Below are 22,566 nucleotides of genomic sequence, written 5' to 3'. Positions count from 1 at the left end.
CCCCCTTGCTCTCTGAGCTAAGCAGCCCTTGTCAAGATGGGTCTTCTCACTGGAAGGGAAACACCCGTTTCAAGTGAATCCCAGCCAGCCGGATTTCATACGAGGGGTAGTGGGTGGGTGCAAATCTGGAGATGCGGAGATTACAACCTGGGACACAAGCAGTATTATTATTAGCTGGCTAACATCAGTTTACAAAGATCGAGGCTGGCATTGAAGCCTGTGTTGTTTTCTTATTAACTATCGGAGCTGAGTGATTTCACACGGCGCAGAATTCAATCTGGTTTCGCCTGACGACTTGATGATGGACGGAAGGTGTATGTGGCAAGAAGAAAGTAGACCAAAATCCCTGCCAAACTATTATTCCGGCTTTTATGTTTGACTGCAGTGTGTGGCTAACATGCTTTTCAAAAGCAGATGTTCAGAGGTGTGTGGGAAATTACATCTCAAACTCCGCCCCGCCCCCTTTTTCTTAAACTGTCTCTTCAGTTTCCTCCAAAACTACAAATAAAAATAAAAACAACCAACAGTCCCATGTTATGCTTTCTCTCTGAGGGACCAACAGAGCAGTGGTGGGATTATTATTATTTTATTACCAGTTCTGTGGGCGTGGCTAGGTGGGAAGGGCCATGGGACTGGGTGGGTGTGGCTTTTTTGCAGACCCCTCCCCCCATTTTGGGGGCCTTCTGGGCCTTAGGCGAGCCTGGAGGGGGGCATTTTTGATCCCAGAAGGCTTCCCTGGGGCCCAGGAAGTGAAAAAAACAGAGTGTGGGGATTCTATCATCTATAAGCCAGCTATCTTGAGAATTAATATTGAATAAGGTGGATCAACTCCACACAACAGAAGCTAACCGAGCCTGCATATAGCAGAAGTGTGTGACCCCAACAAATTAGGGGGACTGGAGGCTAAAACATATAAAGAACAGTTGCTAGAATTGGGTTTGTTTTGTTTAGTCAAAAGAAGAAACTAGGAATGACATGATGGCAACCTTCCGATATCTCAGGGGCTGCCACAAAGAAGAGAAAGTCAATCTATTCTCCAAAGCACCTGAAGTAGGACAAGAAGCAATGGATGGAAACTAACCAGAGAGAAGCAACTTAGAACTAAGGAGAAATTTCTTGACAGTGAGAACAATTAACCAGTGGAGCAACTTGTCTTCAGAAGTTGTGAATGCTCCAACACTGGAAGTTAAAAAAAAAAAAAAAGATGTTGGATAACCATTTGTCTGAAGTGATGTAGGTTTTCCTGCCTAGGCAGGGAGTTGGACTAGAAGACCTCCAAGGTCCCTTCCAACTCTTGCTATTCCATTCTGTTAAATTCGTGTCGAATATTTGAATTAATATGAAAAGCAGATCTGTTTACTGGATTAGTAGTATTTACATGCAAGTTGGCGTGTATAGGATGCATCCAAATGGATTCGGTGGTGTTCAACTCAACCCATCAATGTGATTTGTCAAATCGATTGCTTGGTTTTTTTTTTTTTTTTTGAATGAATCAATTTGGAGTGCCCGAACCTTCGTTCCCTCCAACCGTAGAGTTTGACACTTCTGGGTCACTTCAGACCCTGCAATTCCTATCATAATGAGGCTTTGCTGAACTGTAGTGGCTGGTTGGCATAGGCAACCAGAACTAAACACACGGCTTTTGCGACTGTTGCTTATTGATTGGCAAAATAATAGAGATGGAACACACACGAGTACATTTGCATCGAAAAGAATTATGCAGTCAGGACAATGTCTGTCACAGCCACCAACTATGATATTGCATATAACAATCGTCAAATTATATTACTTCGTTCTGATGAAAGATAAACTCATCTACACCTCTGCAGAGAGAAGTTACATGGATAAACAATTTTTGTGCTACACCCAGCATGAATTACACTGGGTTTGCCTAAAACGCTCTCTAAACTACAATCAACTGCAAAAGCCTAGGAACATAATTTGCCCCCTACAGCTAATAGTAAGGCATCGAACAGCTATTACACTGTGCATATTAATTAAAATCAAAATTGCACAAGATTGCAGCACGACGCTCCTTTTCTCTCCATAAAGTTCCCAGGTAGAGTGGCAGAAAGCGGCAATTAAAAATAGGATCGTGTTTTGTTACAAGGGAAATATACATGTATATACATTGAAAGATTAAAACAGCCACAAGAACCAAAAGGGTACAGACTCACCCATACATACACACATATCCAAGGCCATTTGAAACCCACTGGAAACAAGACTTCCCACCCACTGGAAACAACAAAACCACAACGGATGACACAAGACAGCAATGAAACCACAGACAGAAACTACAGAGAGAACAAGGCATGCTGGTGTTTAAACTTAGAGGCAGGAGTGTGCTTCAAAATTTTCAACAACCAGGGATTTGTTGGTTCACCTTTGGGATATGATCTGGAAGAGCAAATGAGACTCAAAAAAAAAAAAAGGTAAAAGGTTAAATAAAATTGTCTTCTAACCTTTAGACAGAAACAATCACAACTCCATGTTTTAATTTGAAACATTTCCTGGTGTTTCCTGCTTTTTCCTTTTGAAGCGAGACAGGAGAAGATAAATCTTCCTCAGTGGGTCAGGCTCTGCTCTAAGGCCTTGATGACTTGTTGCTTACAGTATATTTGTCAAGCCAAGGGAGAACATCCTGGTTGTGGGAAAACAGGCATCAAAGGAGATGTCCTCTCTTTTTCTCAAAATTTGCTTGTAATTTTCTGGGGCTCTTAGCATTCTCTTTGAGTTCTCTTGCAGCTGTTAACGTTTGTCAACACACAAGATTAGCCTCGCCATTGATCTTTCTCCTCGGTTGGGCTTTTGGAAGAAAAAGGACAGAATTCTGCCACAGGTTTTTTGTTTTTTGTTTGGAGAGGTTATATACTACTACAAAACGATTCAGCAATCAGTTTGCTATTTTGGTTGGCTTCCTCTTTTTAAGTCTCCTACAACGTTTAAACAAACCTTTCACATTTTTTTTTCTATTTAAAATTTCTGGGCTTTCAAAAAGGAAGCAAACTTTCTTTCCTTTGTCCCAAAAGGTGCCTTTTTTTCCTCCAAGAGGCAACTGGACTTTCTGGGGGTTTTTTTTTTAAAGACATTTTGCTTCTCATCCGAGAAGGTTCTTCAGTTCTTTTACAGAAGCTTCTTACTTACTTACTTACTGGCTTTTTTGTTAAGAAACAACCAATAAAATTGGTCTAAGAAGCCCTGACTGGCTAAAGAAAAATTAAAGTTCTTCTAACCACAATATAAACTTGATTTTCAGACCTTCCTATGAATCAAGCACTGTAGCAAAACCCCAAGCTAGATACTATTGTGCTGTTGACTTGGCAAACCCATCCCTGTTTTCATTTGTATCTAAATTACGTCTTATCAAAAGGCAATAATCAAAGAAGACCAGGGAGAAGAACACGGAAGAACCATTTTCTTCAACAACAACTTGTGTTCTACGGTTCCACATCGGGAATTGATGCAAGGCCCCGTTTAAAACTAAGGTGTTTCAGGAACTGTTTTTAATTATTAATATCAGCGATTCTGGAGGCCACACATCATTTTCGCATTCTCTTTGGGTCCATGGGGGAAACAACTTGAACTTTTGACAATCAAGCCCTTGAAAGAACTGCCTGCAGTTTCGTCCGTCAGCAGAGAGGCAGCTGCAGATCAGAAAATATCACTTTGTACAGAAAGACGCGTATCGTTCTTCATTCTGAATACTGGGCGGTTTTGCATTCACACACACTGAAGGGAAAACAAATATTTTACAACGTGGCCCACACGTAGGTCAAGATAAAAAGCCGAGAAGGAAGGGCAGCGAGCAGATCAAAGACATGATGGGACATTAAAGATTGTGCAGCCAGACACACGTAATGTTTCCCATTAACCTGTCATAAACGTTAATTAAATATGGCAATCAGCAGCAAGAAAGGAATCCACTCTGTATGTTTTCATTAATGTTTGCATCTTGGCACCTTAATGTTCAATAAATGCCATCTATTCTGAAACATTCTGGGCACCAAACCACGCTGCTCTGTATATCTGATGAATAAAAGCAAGCAGAAACAAAGCAACCTCCTTTGATTCTGATTACTGGTTTTTGTTTTATTTTGTTAGCACTTTCTCTTAAAGTCTAAATCCTGCTTTAGCCATCAATGGGAGCAAAAATAGAGCGCTGAGGTCCTCTAGTGGTTTATCATCAAATAGCAGCTGGCTAAAGGCAGACCACATCTGTCAAATGGAGGAAGAGGAGGAGGAGGAAGGAGAAAGAGAAAAGAGGAGGAGGAGGAGAGAAAAAGAAGAAGAGGAGGAGGAGGAGAAAGAGAAGGAGGGGGAGGAGATGATGGTGGTGGACCTGAAATGGATAAAATGCTATTTTAGTTTGATGCCCATTTCAGCCATATAAGGGAACGGCAGCATTACAGGAACAACTATGGGTCAGGTGTGGGTCATGCCAAATGAGGGTCTTGTGATGGGTCAGGTAGGGCTCATGTGACCTCCCCCACCTGACCCATCACAAGACCCTCACCTGATGTGACCCTCACCTCACATGACCTCTCCATCACCAAGCCTACTGACCACGCAATGCCCAAGCCCTTACAAGCAGAAGAACATGGACATCCCCTAAATTCTGCTGAAAATGTTACCCAGCCTGATAACAAAATGTTCAGAAACCAACCCACAAGCTTGGAGAACGCACCTCCACCCTCAAATAAGCATGTATCTCTACCAGCTATTCTAAACCAAGGATGCAAACGTGGAATCTCTTCCTGGAAGAGGAGCTGGCTGGAAGGCTCAAGTAGGACATTTTCAACAACCAGTCCCTCCTGAAGAGACCAAGCCACACAGAATGAATTTCAGTGCTGTCTCAAGAATTGGAGAACTCCTGGATGAAACCGCAGCTATCCTGACCACACGTAAAGTTCTTTGTTTGATCTCATGACATCAGTCGACTTGGCAGCCCAAGGCTGAATGGGCTATGAAGTTTGTACCAGGGGTGGGATTCCACTGGTTTGACAACCAGTTCAGGGATTGCGTGCGCACGCTCCGCTTTTGAAAAACTTCTAATACTTACCTTCTACTGCAGTCCCTGTGAATAAAACAGCTCTGCCATATGAATCAGCTGTGGTATTTCCCTTCATTAATGGTTCTAACTGTCTGGAAATTTCTCCTTAGTTCTAGGTTGCTTCCTTCCTCGATATTTTTCATGTTGCTTCTTGTTTGCTTGGTTTAAATTAAACTCCAAAAACACAAGTCTGCTTTTGACCCTGATCGTTTTGTACTTTACATGAATTCCTCAGCCGCAAGTAGATTCTTCATCTACTACAACAGATAACAGATGATCAGAATTGGAAGGGACCTTATAAGTCATCTAATCCAGCCCCCTGCCCAAGCAGGAGACCCTACACCATTTCTGACAAATGACAGTCCAATCTCTTCTTGAAAGTCTCCAGTGATGACACTTCCACAACTTCCGAGGGCAAGCTTCTTCCATTGTCAGAAAGTTTCTCCTTATTTCCAGGTTGAATCTCTCCTTGTTCAGTTTCCATCCATTGTTCCTTGTCTGGCCTTCAGGGGCTTTGGGAAATAGCTTGACCCCCTTCCTCCTCTCTGTGGCAGCTCCTCAAATATAGGAAGACCGCTATCCTGTCTGCCCTGGTCCTTCTCTTCACTAGACTGCCATGCCCAGTTCCTGTAACTGTTCTTCATATGTTTTAGCCTCCAGTCCCCTAATCATCCTGGTTGCTCTTCTCTGCACTCTTTCTAGAGTCTCAACATCTTTTTTATAGTCTGGTGACCAAAACTGGATGCAGTTACTCTAGGTGTGGTCTTACAACGTATTATACTAAATATAATGAATCTTACTGCTGTAATTAGAGGTCTTGTATTATGTTGCTTTGTATGTACACTTGAGAGCATCTGCACCGAAGACAACTTCCTTGTGTGTCTAATCACACTTGGCCAAAATAAAGTATTGTATTGATATTTCTATATTTTTCCCCCTTGCATCAACAATAAATTCTTATCAACATTTTTCTAACTCATTGCAAAGTGAAGCAAGTGTGCAAAACGTGGAAAAAAAAAAACCAGCACATGGTGTGCAATCAAAAAAGAAAGAAAAAGAGAGCAATGTCACAGCATACGCACCCATTTATCAGTTGCGCAGCAAATAATCATTCAGTAATTATTGACTGTGGCAAAGACTCAAGAATCTCCAAATAATTTGCTTCCTTTTGTTTATGTTCTAGAACCAGTCAATCTGTGAGGCTTTAAAGTCAATGGGGAAGCCAGATTCGCTTAACAACCGGGTTATTAACTTGTCAGCTACAGGGATTCATTTAACAACGGCGGCAAGAAAGGTTGTAAAATAGGGCAAAACCTCACTTAACAACATCTGTTTCGCTCAGCAATGGGAAATTCGGGGTTCAAGTTGTTGGTCATAAGTTGAGGTCCCTCTGTGTTCTTCAAAACAAATTTCCTGGCATTGCTTAGAATAATAATCCCAGGGGTTTCCCAGATGGAGAAAATGACGGGTTTATACTGTACTTCTGCCTCCATTTCTACCATTTTAGTCCCTCATCCAACCACTAAGTTGGCTTCAAGCAGCTGGTAAATAAGCAAACAAACAGATAGGATGATTTCTTGTGAATCAATTCTGCTGTCAACTCATAAAACATTCCTATGCCTGTTTTAGTAGTTGCCATTAAAAAAAGGGAGCGGGGAGAGGAAGGAAAGCAATTCAGTCATTTGAAAGCGGAAATACATTGCAACTCTTATCTTTAAAAGATTGTAACTATAATGCCAGAGATTTGGCCTGTGAATATATTTAATTGGAGAATGCGAATGATGACACCCAGCCCGTGAACGTGGTCAATTGGAGAATCTGGTTTATGAGACACCCAGGGGGGGGAATAGGGTTACAGGGGACTGTAAATAAGTGGAAGGGCTACCCATTATCAGAGACATCTTGGGTAAAGAGCAGGAATGTCCAGGCTGATCTCCTTATAACAAGATTCCATGCAGAAAATCCAACCAAGGTTAGGGGGGTGTTCGCAACCCTAAATTCTATATCTGCACTCAATTATTACCTTCAAGAAGTGAGAGGAGCCGAATGTCAACTCATAAAACATTCCTATGCCTATTTTAGTAGTTGCCATAAAAAAAGAGTGGGGGGAGAGGTAATCTGGAAGAGCAGTGCAGCAGTTTGAAAGTGAAAGTACATTCCAACTCTTATCTTCAAAAGATTGTAACTAAAATACCAGAGTTTTTGCCCACAAATATATTGAATTGGAGAACGTGATTGATGACACACAGCCACACAGGGACTCAATTGGAGAATCAGATTTATGACACACCCGGGGAGGAGGAAACAGGGTCACAGGTGTCTATAAATTATGTAGGCCAGAGTTGGCTTCATACAGGGCTGTGCCAGTATGTCGCCTCTAATGAATCCTTTGAAGTTTTTTGAAGCTTGGCTCGAGAATCATGATTTAATTAGAGCGATTGCTGGAATCCTGACACCTGCCTTAGACGCTGTAACGTTCTGATTTTCAGTTATTGAAAATACAGTTGATCAGAAGGGGACAAACAGGTGAAGAGAGAGGAACAAAACGAAAAGAAAATGGAGAAATATTGCTGGATTATTATTATTATTTTGTTCAACGTTGGCCTAGCTTACATTGGGCATAAAAACATATTGGGGGGGGGGGAGTGGATGAGACGCCACTGCTTCATGCAACATTAAAAAAAAGAAGAAGAATATTGAACAAATGAATACTCCCCATTGGGAAAAAAAAGACAGATCGGACTGCACTCTGGGCTACAAAGAACCCGTTTTTACTCACAATAGATCACTATCAGTGTGTAGTTAAAATATAGTATGGGCCGTGTGTTCCAAGGCAGCAAGAGAAAAAATAAATCACAACATTGTCAATTATCATCTGCTCAAGCAATCTTCATCATAAATATCAGTGTACACATTGAACTGTATCTCGTTAGAGGCAACCCTTTTCAGGAGGAAGGATCCCATCTGGAAACAAAATGATTTAATAATAGGAGGAAAGGAATGAGTAAGTACAGCTTTCCCAGTTGAACTTTCATCTGCGATGGCCGTGTCTGAAATTTTAGAGCTGCAATTCAGTAACATAAACTTGGACTGATCAATGATGGATCTTGACGTACTCAATCCATGTGGATCAGCGCACAAATACAACGATGGTTTCGTTAAAAACATTCTTTACAGATTTTCATAGATTTTGTTTTTATTTTTAGACCATGCATACTTATTTGGAGGGGGCAGGTATCCCCTTAGAAGGATTGCCTTCCTGTCAGAAATACCCCTTCTAACATGGGACTTGTTGCTTTACTTAAAAAAAAAAGGACATTATTGAGCTGAGTTATGCTGAAATCAAACAATTTCCAGTGGATTAATTCAATAACCGAACTGACCAAATGTTAACAATAGTACATTTGGTTAATTGCAAGGTGTACCCATAGCTCAATCTTTTTTTCCCTGTTAATTCCAGTTTAAATTAGAATGAAGAAAATTAGAAATTAAAATAGGGCCAAATCCAGACACAGCACGTAGCACAATCCTTCTACAAGATGGATTTTGCACAAGAAATTCATTTCCAACAACGTGGAGCAGGGGAAGGAGAGACCGGAGATACGATTGGTAAGGAAAACTCAGTTTTTCTAATTATCCCTGGTTTTGTGAAGCTTCAGAGCTCTGTGCTGAATTATTAATATTTGGCTTAACAGGTTTGGACAAATAGCTATGTAGGTCAGACTTACTCTGAGACCCTGACAATACTGAAGCTAATATTCAGAAACATCTGAAGGTACGTGAAACCTCAGATGCATTATTAAAGAACATGGCTTTCTACTAGTCCAAGGAGCTACATGTAATTAATGCCAAAATAATTACATAGATTTTTTTTTCCTGCAAAGAAAATATTCTTTCGCATTTCATTCACCTGTTTACAAAACATTGCTTTCCTGCCTTCATTTTCTAGTGGGCCTTCTAGGGTTTCTGGTGATGCTTGTTCGCAAAACTGAGTGTGGGGGAAGGTGGGGGAAAGGAGTATAACACAAAGGGTCATTCTTTTCTAAAATTAAGCCTTTGCTTTATGCAAGAAATAGGTTGGCTTAAACCAAGCATACTTCAAACAGTTTTCGTGACTGCGTGACACTTCTTGGTACTCCTGAAAGTCTCTGAAATGAGCTCCATCAATCCCAATGAAAGGGAACCGATGGGTTATTTTTCTGAATCGAGCCATACAGCCTCAAAGCGGAATGAGACAACTTGCTACAGTCAACCCGCCATGGCCAATTCACTGCAGGACAACTCACCACCGAACAATTCAACACTGCAATTTAATTGTTTAATGTAATTAAAAAAATTATTTTAATTTTTGTCATTCAGCTTTCACTTGGTCTCTCCTTTAGCATCCTTTCTTTACTTATTCCACCACTTCTTTGATATTAGTGTAACTCTTGTTCAGTGGCCAGTTGGCCATGGAGAGTTGGCCATGGAGAGTTGGCCATGGAGAGTTATCTTAGACCCCCTCAAAGTACTGCTAGCTCTCTTTTCCATGATCTTGACCCAAGTAGCTTAATGGTAGCTTGTATGGTCTGTGGACTGGATCCTACCAACTTTGGTTAAGGGAGATTTCAGGACCCTGGCCTCACAATGAAAAAATAACTCACTCTAATTTCCCACCGCATGTTCCTCCAAAATGTACAGGAGAGATCCATGAGCATTTGAGCTGGAGACAATGAAACCTGCTCACCTTCTTTTGCACCTCCTCAAAGGGTGCCAGGATGTCCTCGAGAGATCCAAGTCTCTTCAAAATTTGCAAACTGCTAACAAAAGGATTAGCTATCCATGTTTAGATTATGCCCAGATTTATATAGTTTGGGTGGTTAAGCAAGTTTCTTTTAAAACTAATAACGTGGGTGTTTAGTGGTGCCAAAGTTAGAGTCTTGATTAATATCTATAGAACTAACTAGAATTACAGATTGGGAATCTTGAGCGTTTAACATATACGGCAGTTTAAATTACAGATTACAGATAACAGCTCAATTATTGTTCTGTTCTCAGTCAATGGAATCAATGAGATTGGAAAATGTTTAATTAAGCAGATGAGGCTCCCGAAAACAGAATTGCTAACACTTTCGCTTTGTTTTGGTTTGTGCTGAAGCCACCCTTGGATGTATAACGAACTTATTTAATATTTGGCCGGGTTACTTTGCCAAATCATGATAGCAGCCTTCCTGGTCAAAGTCACTTCTAGCAGTAAAGCTTTGTAGAACAGACCTAATTTGTGGGAGCAGAATTCCCATTTCTCTGGAATTCTGGTTCCAAACAACCAATTTCGAAATGTAGTAGAACTACATCGGCGTACTTCCAGCCCTTGGCTACAAATGAGATCTCCGATAGAGGGAATTGAAAAGAAGGGCACCAAGATGATATACTTGTCCTCTCTTAATCCCTTTCCATTTATTTGACTACATCTCTCTTTCTCATCAGTTTTCATTCCACTATCGGTACGTGAGAACCGGTCCGAAACGGCTGAATACCACCTCTACTGAGCAGTGATAGTTGATAAAGAGGTAGGGATAAGGCTGACTTTAAAAACAAACCTGATGTAGCTTATTCCAACAATATTGGAAAATCGCTAGTCCCAGTTAAAAGAACAAAAGAAACCCCAAACCTCCGTGAAGTTCTAAGGATTGAACGGTGTAAGTGTTCCAAAGACAACACACATTAAAATGACTTTTTTGAAATGACATTTCCTAAAAAAAAATTAGCTTTCGAAAACGAGGCAAGGATGGTTAACAGCACTATACTTTCCTACATGTACAGATAGTCCTTGACCTATGGCCACCATTGAGCCCAAGCGAGGACGTTTTTAAGTGAGCCGTGCCCCATTTTATGACTTCTCTCGCCAGAATTATTACGTCCATCACTGCAAGCTGTGAAGCGAGGCAGGCATTAAAATGAATCTGGCTTGCCCCATGGGGACATGGCAATGGTTGTAAGTGTGAAAAATTTGGTCCCTTTTCTCAGTAGCTTTGGTCACTAAATGGATGGCTATAAGTCGAGGACTATATTTATTGCTAATGTGGTACAAATCAGCTTTTTGTTCCCGCTTTCCATCCGTGTACAAATCCTAGAAACTGGGTTAGTGATGATATTTTTTTTAAAAAACCCTAGGAGGAAATAAGAAAAGGAAAGGTATGTTGTGGATAAAATTACTTACGTCGTTTGCAGCCACATTTTTTAATCCTTTTGGGATCTGTGATGTCATCGTGACATGCCTTGCAATAAAAGTAGGCCCTGGAGGGGAGGGAAAAGAGTGGTTAAAAATGACACTTCTCTTAATTCATACAAATGAAATCATCTCTACGTTTTTCTCCCCGCGGAAAGCGCCGGATGAATAAAACATGCCCGCCTTAATTTCCTTTAATCTTTGGAAAGGTTTAGATGTTTAACCAAGGAAATGTTTGCTACGGGACAATTCGTTTCAAACCCCAGCTTGGGCGATTCGAGTTCATGCTTCTTTTAAGAAATTGAACTTGAACCTAATGGTGGCGCATGGTTCATAACTGTGACACCCCGGATCCGATGGTTGGGCTTTCACCTTGGAAAGATGCGTCCATTTGGACCTTTTTTAAAAATCCAGACATACAAGAGGGTGAGGGAGGGAAACACATCCTTGGCGGAGCAACTACGTTTTCAAAGGCCTCTATTTTTTAATTTTTTATGCTTTTTTAAAAAAATAAATAAGGCCAGACAGATACAGAAGTCTATTTGTTCCACTTAGTTTCACAGGGCTTAACGTTCTGAAGGGCTTCAAATACAGATGTGGAAGAAATGCAGAACAATAACATTTATTCATGGGTGGGCTTGAAAATTTTTTAGCAATGGGTCCTCTGCCCGGTTGCTGGGTGGGCGTGGCCATGGTGGGCGTGGCCTAGTTGGCCTCCTGCACCACTGTCAGGGTGTTAAGTATGGTCTGTGGGTCCCATGAATAGACGAGGCTTGAGTAGTGAACAACAGCTCTTTATTCAATAGATAGATTCTGAGACTGGGGAACCCTAGCGCGTGGCAGCTCTTCTTAGAGAGCTGGCCACGGCTTGGCAGCCAATGACAACTCTTGAGTTTGCCGCGCTTGGTTTCAGCCAATCACGGCAAACCCTGTATGGGCCAATCAGGAACGTTCAAGCCATCCAATAACGATCCAGCTTTTCTAGACCAATAGGAACGCAGGGTTTCAAGCCTACTAATATGGAACACAGGGTGTGTGTGTTTTTGCCTTCCCTGGGCTCCAGAGGCTTTTCTCGAGCCTCCAGGAGGGCGAAAACGGCCTCCCCGGGCTCCTGAGGCTCTCTGGAACCTGGAAACGGGCCTGTTTCTAGCCTTCCCGAACTTCTGGGAGGCCCATTTTTCACCCTCCCCAAGTCTCTGTATGTCACTCACCTGCATCCAAAACAGGCCACACTGGGAGGGGTGGGGCAGGGTGGTGGATCCAGCCAGAAGTGGGATTTGGGGGTTCTCCAAACTATGCAGAACCTTAGCTAGAGGCTCTCCCGAAACCCCAGCAGCCCACCCCTGCATTTATTGCTGAAGTTGCATTGCCTCTGCAGCTGAATACAGGATAGCAGAATTGGAAGGGACCTGGGAGGTTCTCTAGTCCAACCCCCTCCTCAAACAGGAGACCCTATCCCATTCCTTAAACATTTCCACTGATGTTGGCTTAGAACTGGACTGGGGAGAATTTCTGCTCAACGCAGCTAAGAGAATTTCATAGTGTTGTTGTTGTTGTTGTTGTTGTTGTTGTTATTATTATTATTATTATTATTATTCTCTATTCCTCCCTTCTTTCACAAAATATTTTTTAAAATAGGCGGTGGGAAGTGAACAACTCGAGAACAACTTTTCAAAAGTAAGGTTTAGTGAAACGTAGGGAAAGGATTGAAAAAAAAAAGGGGGGACTCCTGCTATTGCCAATCAGAAACGTTTAATTGAGTCCATTTTGATTTATCAACTCGTTGTGTAATGGTGTAATTATACTGAACTTAAGCTGAACAACTTTCTTCTGGAGCGGTGTTGAAAATCTTCCTCCCTGCATCCACTGATAAAGTTTTAATTGGCTGTATTTGGGGGAGGGGAAGGCAGGCAATCCAGACTGTACTGAAAAAGTGTATTATGACAAGAATTGGGATAGAAATCAAGAAAGGAATTGAAAATAATGTCCTTTACATTCTAAGACTAAATGTAAATCTATAAGAATTTGAAATAGGCATGCATTTCTGATTGCTTAGAAACTATTTGATGTTTTTTTTAAAAAAAAAATCAGAATTAAATGTATAAATATATGAGATGGTGTGTTAATCTCACATACAACGATGCTAAAATGATCAGCAATCAAATGATCAGTCTCCCAAGGAATATAAAGCACCCAGAAATCTTAAAAGGTTTACTAAGTTGTATGCTAAAAAGGGGGAACGCTTTAGAAGTACAAAACATTATAAATGGAAAATGGATTTTTTTTTCTCTCTCTCTCTTCTTTTAAGGAAGTTAACAATCAAAAAATTCAATTTATTGCAGCCCAACGCCAGTACGGATAACGAACAAATAAAATTTAAGACAGAGTTAAAGTACCTTTGTAAAATAACCTGATTGATTGATTGAATTCAACCTTTCCATCAAAAGTAGGTACTTTACAGTACACGATAGAAAAGGAATAGAATTCACAATGTTAATTTCGAGCTGCTCTGATAGGCTTTCTCATCTGAATTACAGATAGTTACAATAGTTCATTTAATGACCATTGAAGTTACATTGAAAAAAGTGACTTATGACCATTTTTCACACTTCTGACCACTGCAGCATCCTCGTGGTCATGTGATTTAAATTTGGATGCTTGACAACTTGGTTTATACCTATGACGGTTGCAGTGTTCCAGAGACATGTGAACATATTTTGCTATTTTCTGACAAGTCAATGAGGAGGAAGCCAGATTTACTTAACAACCATGTTACTAATTGAACAACTGCAGTGATTCACTTAACAACTGTGGCAGAGAAAGGTCGTAAAAGGGGGCAAAGCTCATTTCACAAATTTCTCACGTAGCAACATAAATCCAATTGTGGTCGTAAGTGGAGGACTACCTGTGTTAAGGGCAATAAGCTTTGCTTGCTAAAACAACGGAGGCTGCATGCTGAACCTCTACACTGTATACGATGGAGGTGTGTACAAAGTCAAGGGAAGTTTTGGAGGCATTCAGAAGACTAGGTTGAAAACATAACATGGGGTTGACTAGCCTTTGGTCAAATCTAGACAGAATCAATTTGTAGATGTCACTAAACTGGCAGGAATAGCCAACACACATGAAGACAAGGTCAAGATCCAAAAAGATCTTGACAGACTTGAACAATGGGCCCTATCCAACAAAATTAATTTCAATGTGGAAAAAAGCAAAGTTTTACATTTAGGAAGGAAAAATCAAGGGTGCAAGTGCACATTAGGCGAGACCTGGCTCAGAAACAGTAACTGGGAGAAGTACCTTGAAGTCTCAGTGGATGATCGCTTGAATATGAGCTAGCCGTCTGTGGCAACAGCCAAAAAAGCTAATATAATCCTGGGTTGTATAAGCAGAAGCATAGAATCAGGATCAGGTATTCCTCCTGCTTTATAAAGCCCTAGTAAGGCCACACCTGGAATACTGCAATCAACTTTGGTCACCAGACTACAAAAAAAGATGTTGAGACTTTGGAAAAAGTTCAGAGAAGAGCAACTAAGATGATCAAAGGCCTGGAGACTAAAACATATGAAGAACGGCTGCAGGTTTTGGGTTTGGCTAGTCTAAAGAAAAGAAGAATTCAGGGTGACATGATAGCAGCATTCCTGCACTTCTTGCCACAAAAAAGAGGGGGTCAAATTATTCTCCAAAGCACCCGGGGGCAGGACAAGAAACAATGGATGGAAACTCATCAAGGAGAGAAGCAACATGGAATTAAGGAGAAATTTCCTAACAGTGAGAACAATTAACCGGTGGAACAACCTGCCTCCAGGAATTGTGGGCATTTCATCACTGGATGTTTTTAAGAAGAGACTAGACAGCCACTTATCTGAAATGGTATAGGTTCTCCTGCTTGAACAGGGGGCTGGACTAGAAGACCTCCAAGGTCCTTCTGGATCTATTCTGATTGAATAGCTTGTCATCAGAAGTTGTGGGTGCTGCATCCCTGGAAGTTTTTAGGAAGAGATTGGGCAGCCATTTGTCTCAAAATGGTATCAGGTCTCCAGCTTGAGCAAACGGGCTGGGCTAGAAGACCTCCAAAGGTCCCTTCCAGCTCATTCATTCTATTCATACGGACATCATGCACCATGAATGTCTTCAGGTTTCTCCCACATTCCTTCCCACATATAAGAACCTAGAGTTGATCTTTCATTACCAGCAAATGCTCCTAAAAGTTGAGTGAGCCCTACAATTCTTGTCAAGTTCTTCACCACTCTTATCACATCACATCCTGCCCCAGCCGTGAGATTCGGGAAAGCTTCCAGAATGCATCATGGACCGCGATGAGACAATTACAGAATGACCAAATAGTTTTACCTTTTCACTTCTTTGGCATCGCTTGCAATGAAGAATCCTAGCGTACCCTCTTGAATTTTCACATGATTTCCAGGGTTGATCAATATACTGCCCAGTGAAATGGAACAAAACGACAAACAGGAATCAAAAAAGAGAGAGAATGAGGTCGGGGCATGCTATTTTTGTGCTATGAAATCAAACTCATTATTTCTTATTACTCCATTATAGGGGGCCCATTAGTTTGGTAAATCCAAAAGAAAGGGGAAAAAAAGAAGGCCATTAGAAGCCATCTTATTTTATTTTTTTTAATGAAAGGTTTCAAAATATGAGCTGTATGGAAAAGCTGAGGCAGAAAATGCATTCCACTCGTATCACCAAAAGTCTTTATCTTGAAACTTTGCTCGAGGCCCGAGCGACTTCAGTTAGGGGTAGAAAGGAGCGGGAAAACATACAAAAAGCTTTGATATATTTTTTTTTGCTCTGCATTCAGAGTTAACAAAATCATTATGATTGATGCAAAGAACAATGATTCCCATGGCAAGTATCTGCCCGGAAAAGTCTCACACTTCTGACAGTTTAGCTCTTTGTGCCAATTTCTGTTGAAGTGGGGTATTATTAATGGGCCCCCTATTACTGTCTATCACATGAGTAATAGCATAGTACATACATATATATGCTCAGGGGGAATGGTACAAGACAACCATTTACGATTGCTAAAGAAAACATAAACCGAGTATGGTGGTTAATCATTTCTCCAGCCCAAAGCCCCTTTTTCAGACTGCTGTCAATGAATCAAAATAAGTTACTCATCCTTGCTAGAAAAATCAAATCAACTGCGCTTCAAGATTTAGACTAATCTCATTGGACTGACCTCTGGGTTTATGGCGTACGTGCTTCCACAGGAACTATGACTTTGGCCAAATCAATGCACATTTTTAACAGAGCCTGGCTAAGGTCTTAGACCCTGGCTTTGGGAGGGAGAGTGGGTGAACATGGGCAGACATCCATGAAGTACTTAATTTGTACATCTGTAAATATGAAAGTTTGGGTAACCAGTTTCAGGTTTCAGCCATTGAGTATTGAACGTTCTATCAATTCCAAAATCCAGGGAAGGTGTAAAGTCTACTAGGATGCAAGTGAATACATCAACCACATATTAAGTGATTGAACACGCTCATCGTGCAAGAAATACCCACCCAATGGAACACATTTATAATTGACTTTGTTTTATTTTCCTTTGCATACAGATTTGTCATCCGCTTAGAACAAGGGCCCCCAACCTTGGCAACTTTAAGCCTCATGGACTTCCACACTGAGAAGTCTGGCATGAGTAATTCAAGTAGTTGAAGTCCACAAGTCTTAAAATTGCCAAGCTTGGAGAACCCCTGTCTTAGAAAACTTTGGTAGTTGGGCAGATCAAAAATGCAATCAACAAATATGTAATGTGGAATACATTGTAGGAATATGCCTGATCTCTATTTAGTGAATGTCAAGATTTTCAAAGGATTTTTTTAAAGCTAAAAAAAAATAAAACTAAATGATTCTATGTTCCATGTGCATCTTCCCATGACCTGATCCTGCCCCATTATCTTTTTAACATTTCTTATTTTAATGGATCACATCCTACAAAGGAAAGAAGGGAAGAAGGGAGGGAGAATTCTCACTGTTTTAAAAAGGCACAGTTAATTTAGCTCAACAAAAAATTGTACAGGTGAATTCACAAAATTGGTTTCTTCCTGGAAAATCATAGGCATAGGCAATTTTCCACTATCTTTTAATGCCGTGGACCAAGATAATGGTTTACACCAGCGGTGTCCAAATTTGGCAACTTTAAGAGATGTTGGCTGGAAAATTCTGGGATTTGAAGTCCACTGGTCTTAAAGTTGTTAAGTTTGGAGACCTCTGGTTTATGCTACGGCAGTTATTAGTTGTTGGAATTCATTTGTGCTGCTGAAAAAGCCAATCTCTTGTCATTTCTACTTCTTAGGACTAAACACATGCTTGCTTTCCATCTTGCACCTCTCTGGGTTTCATTAAAGCAAAACGTCTATTTTTCCAGCATGAATTAGTTAGCAGTTTCTGCTTTTCAAGCAAGTGTTGATGCCTCAAGAAAGAAGGAATACTCCAAGGAGTAGCAGAGAGGTGGCTCACTTGTGTGAGGTCTGAAGGATTTCCTCCCAATCCTTTTCAAAGCATTTTTGATAATACCAATAAAGAAGAATATTTATAGCTCTGGATTAAAATGAAAGGTCCTTGGCTCTCCCTCTGCTTGGTTTTCTTGCAGATGTTTCATTAACCCAATTAGGTAACACCATCAGTGCTGGTCAATGCTAGCCAGACTAGCACTGATGATGTTACCTGGCTTGGTTAATGAAACGTCTGCAAGAAAACAACCAAGCTCAGAGAGCGCCAAGGAGCTCTCATTTTGAAAACGTTCATTTTCAAAGCAGTTTTATAGAGCTTCTAAGGGAAACTCGATTCTCTGTGTGTGTGTGTGTGAGTCCATAATTTCATCGTTGTTAAGTTAAAAGAGAGTTAACATGCATGCAATGTTCGTAGGAAACAAATACCGCCATGATTAGAATCAATTGGGACTTAGTAGAAAACATGTTTTAAGGGAATGAGACAGTGAAAGCACATATATATGAACACAAACAGTGCGAGATACACATGGATACAGCTTTCTGGCATTATCTTTGAGAGCCAGTGAATCCTTCCTCCTGCTACCTACTCATAAATGGTATTCTTCTGGAAATATTTGAAGGGCATGTAAGAGATTTTTGCAGGAAGAACCTATGGTTAGACATAAAGCTGCTAAGTGGTCTTCAAATTTACCATAAGGCCTAAAGTATCCAGTATCTTCACTGTTGAGTTGGAGAAGAAAAAAATAACTGGCATTAATTGGATAGTATCCATTTCTCCTTCTTAGATTGATAATGAGATGATGTTTTCAATATCAGGTGAAACCATCTGACTCCTGGTTAAAACCTGTTTTACATCTTTCCTGATTATTAACAATCATTGTGGATAATGTAAAAGAGGTGGGTTTTTCTCTCTCTCTCTATTAAGCAGCTAAACTCGAGTTGCCATTGAATTTAACCTGAATTTTATTTTCAAAATCTGGAAGTTCTTTCTTTAGCATTTTTTTTTAAATGCAGCAAAATGTTACGCTTTTTAATTTTTAATTTGTTTTAGAAGATAAACCAAAGATCAAAAAGAGGAAAAAAAATGTGATTTAGAAGACAGGACGATTCTGAGCTTAATAATTATTAGCATATATTTGAGTAAAAGGACTTATTATTGTTGTTGTTGTTGTTGTTGTTGTTGTTGTTATTAATCAGGCATTCAGACTGTGTGTGGCATTTTTGTCCACCTATCAAGTCCTTCCTGAAGACCTGAGATAGGTAGATGTGGATGGTTGATGAGAGGATGGAAGCTCCTTCCGAGCAAGGCTGCCTTTTGCAATTGACCGATGGTGACTTTGTCAATGCCCATGGTGTTCAAGGGATGCTCCAATTGTTTTGTAATTATTAAAATAAGAGCCATCGTGGCACAGTGGTCGGAATGCAGTATTGCAGGCTAATTCTGCCAACTTCCAGAAGTTTGATCCTGACCAGTTCAAGATTGAAGCAGCCTTCTATCCTTCCAAAGTCAGTAAAATGAGGACCCAGATTGTTTGGGGACAATATACTGACTCCGTAAACCACTCAGAGCAGAATTTAAACCATATTTTAAAAAACAAGCGACAAAAAGATTCAAAACCTAAGGGGAATTCAGGGAGTAGCAAGTCATGCACAGGGTGGAAGTGCCGACATTTTGACTGGACACCAAAGAGTAAAATCTAAGCTTGAGTTCAGGAAATTGATCCCTCCTGATATTCTGTCCCATACAATTGCTAAATTGTAAGTTGTATTGAAAATTTCAGATAGCATCTCACACAATCTCAGATGGGCATTTCTATCCCTGAATTTTATCCCTGAGTACTAGTAATTTCATTACTATGTTTGTATACACTTTTCATTTCTCAGGCCTGGGGACAGTGAGGAAATCAAACTTTTGCATAAAAATATCTGTACTGTTGTTTCAAAGTAAAGATTTTTTTAGTGATTTGTTTTCAAGGGGTAAAACTATATGCTTTATAGTTCCTTTATCTATTTTTTTTATTATTCAGTATTGTTCCATTGCAATGTGACTGTTAATATACAATGCAATCCACATTTCAGTTTTATTTTGTCTGTTTATAATGAATAATGAATTTATGTTAATTATGAACCCATGTTTTAAGTATTTTTGATTTGTTTCTATACAGAACATCGTTGACCTTTTTAAAAAATGTTGCTAAATTAATATAATTAAAACATTGCTAAATTAATATAATACTAAAATACTAAAAGTGGCATTTAATTAAACAGCAGGAGAAATTCACATTTTTTTTCCTCCTAGCCTGAAGTAATGTTTTCAGTTGTTTCATATTAAATATTAATTCCAATGAACTTCAGTAGCATCAGAATTAATGGTATGATTGATCAGAAAGCTAAACTTGAGCTGACATTCTTCTATCACCCAACTTAATGTGGCTCTCATTGTAGGATAACTGAGGATAATTATATGGCATAACATCCATATCATTGTAAAAAAAAAAAAACTGGTCTAAAACAATGCTGTGAATATTTCTTCGCTAATAACTACCATTTGGGGAATTCTGGGAAGTGAAATCCAGACATTTTAAAATAGTTGAGATTATAGAACACTGATTTAGGACAAGGGGCCTTATTTAATAAGGCAGTAGATGTTATATCCTGCTATGAAACCAATAACGTTTCAGCAGAAGTATACCTTGCCTTAGTTAAATCTTAGATAAATTTGAACCATTGCTATGTTTGTGGAAATAAAGTTTCTATGGGTCAAACTACATGTTACATTAAGCACAGAATATACCACTGACTCTTATATCTGAAGGGCAGTATGGTGGCTCAGAGGTTAAGATGCTGGGCTTGTCCGCTGGAAAGCTGACAGCCCTGGTTTGAGAACCAAGTGCCATGTGATGGGGTGAGCTTCTGTTCTCACCTCAGCTCCTGCTAAGCCTAGCAGTTCAAAAATGTGCAAATGTGAGTAGATAAATGGGTACCACTTCGGTGGGAAGGTAACAATGCTCCATGATGTCATGATGGCCGCACAACCTCAGAAATGTCTTTGGACAGCACTGACTCAATGGCCTTCAAATGGAGACGAGTACCAACTCCTAGAGTTGGCAACGGCTAGTGGAGTAAAATCCTCAGGGATTCCTTACTTCTGAAGTAGGATTCCCAGGCTGAAACTTTCATAAACACAAGGGGCAAGGCCTCATTGCTTGTATCTTTTGACCAACACAGCATCCCAACATAATTCTGCAAGCATCTCTCAATTTGGGTATTTGTGCAATGTTGCAACGTGCATCGAGAAAAAAGTAACAATTGTCCTGAGTGGTATAAATCTGCATTCTTCACTCTGACCAATCCTCCCTTACCCTCAAAGATGGCATTGAAGGGAAAGAAACTTCTCAGCTTTTGACTTATGTTGTTTGCTGCCTAGAATAGTTTTGATGTGTCTCTTTGTCAACCTTGGAAGCCAGTTTTTACTTGGAAGCTTCGAGGCTGGCACATTCAGTGCCTGGGAATTTGGGAGGGGGGATTTCATAGAGAGTTAGAAGATTAGACACAACAACATTCTTTTCTCAGAGAGTCAAGGACATGTTGCCCTGCACCTGGAAAGGAGTGTCTGGAGGAAGGTCTCCAGTTGGGACGAAGATTTGGATGGGCCATGTGATGGACCGATGGGCGCAGGGGATGAATCTTGGATTTTCTTTTGGGAAGGGAAAACCCAGAACTCTCAGATTCGGATTTTCCCAAATGTGCCAATATGACAACTCTAATAAAATGGAACTTTGAGGAAATGCCTGTCTCTGAGTTTATTGGTTTGGAGTTGGTTAGTTGGAATGCTGACATCTCTCAACTTTCTTTGGAGCCAAAAAGAACAATAGGTCAGCTATATGTTACATGCTTAATGCAACATAGAGTTTAACTTTCAATCTCCTTCTGATAGTTAGAGATCCTTATTCTAAATAAATGCCAATATTTCCTATTAGGTCTTGAACACTAGGGAAGCTAAACAATTTGCTCTATCACCTGTTTCTCTCAAGGAAAAAAATGAGAACAGAACATTAAAATGAATATTGTTATATCAGCAAATAAATCCAAATATCTGCCTTGTATGCCTCAGCATTGAAAGCATACTACAATATTCTGATGTAGGTCGAATGTCAAGCTTTTCAATGGGATGAGTGACTAAAAAAAAAAATAGTAGTAGTAGCAACTTTCATGCTATGGTAGATGTGCTGTACCATTCCCCGTGCAATTAAGATCACAATAAAATATATGTTTCACCATCATGATGCAGTGCTGTGTTTAGTTTAAGAGAGATGGGACATTCCTGATTACAGGCAAGATTTCCTTGAAGATGGCTCCATAGGTTATGGCAAACGGTTCCACTAAGGTCTCCTTAAAACGAACTTTACTCGTTGAAGTATTTATGAATGACGGAAAAGAAAATTACTTTTGTTTTTTCCCTTTATGAGTTTCTTGAGACCGTATTTGTAAATAATACAGAGACATGCACATGAGTCGGTTTGGGGCAGCAAAGAATCTCTCTGCTAGCACTCTCCAGGAGTTTTCAAGCTAATGTTAATACAGGTTTACACAAAGAGGAAAATAAATCACCGTAGACACCAATGAGAAGGCAAATGACACAACACTTTGTAAAGCAGCAGAACACTAGAGCTGGATCATCAGTTCAGCAAGCAGTTCTAAGTGTTGCTCCCAGAGAATTAAGTCTTTTCTCACAAATGGGGATGGCCAAAAGATTTAGTCATTTTCTTTTTTACGATGCCCAAATTTGCTTTAAGTCAAAGCAGATCAAAACCAAAATCTGATAAGAT

General features: G+C 40.1%; 1 protein-coding gene across 13 annotated transcripts in view; it reads right to left on the bottom strand.

The window, feature by feature from the left end:
• KCNMA1 (potassium calcium-activated channel subfamily M alpha 1) overlaps nucleotides 1–22,566 on the bottom strand; it is a 504,709-nt gene that overhangs the window by 112,592 nt on the left and 369,551 nt on the right. For all 13 annotated transcript variants that reach the window (XM_087933804.1, XM_087933806.1, XM_087933813.1 and 10 more), the window contains 2 exons: nucleotides 15,615–15,701; nucleotides 11,253–11,329 (listed from right to left, as the gene is read on the bottom strand). In XM_087933804.1, coding sequence (XP_087789930.1) covers nucleotides 11,253–11,329; nucleotides 15,615–15,701 — 164 coding nt within the window. The remainder of the gene's footprint in view (nucleotides 1–11,252; nucleotides 11,330–15,614; nucleotides 15,702–22,566) is intronic.

The sequence above is a fragment of the Pseudonaja textilis genome, chromosome 4, assembly GCF_049901715.1.
Source record: "Pseudonaja textilis isolate UNSWEBS1 chromosome 4, rPseTex1.2, whole genome shotgun sequence".
In the NCBI taxonomy this organism is placed as follows: Eukaryota; Metazoa; Chordata; class Lepidosauria; order Squamata; family Elapidae; genus Pseudonaja; species Pseudonaja textilis.
The sequence above is the reverse complement of the archived record's forward strand: the minus strand, read 5'-3'. Positions and strand labels throughout refer to the sequence as shown.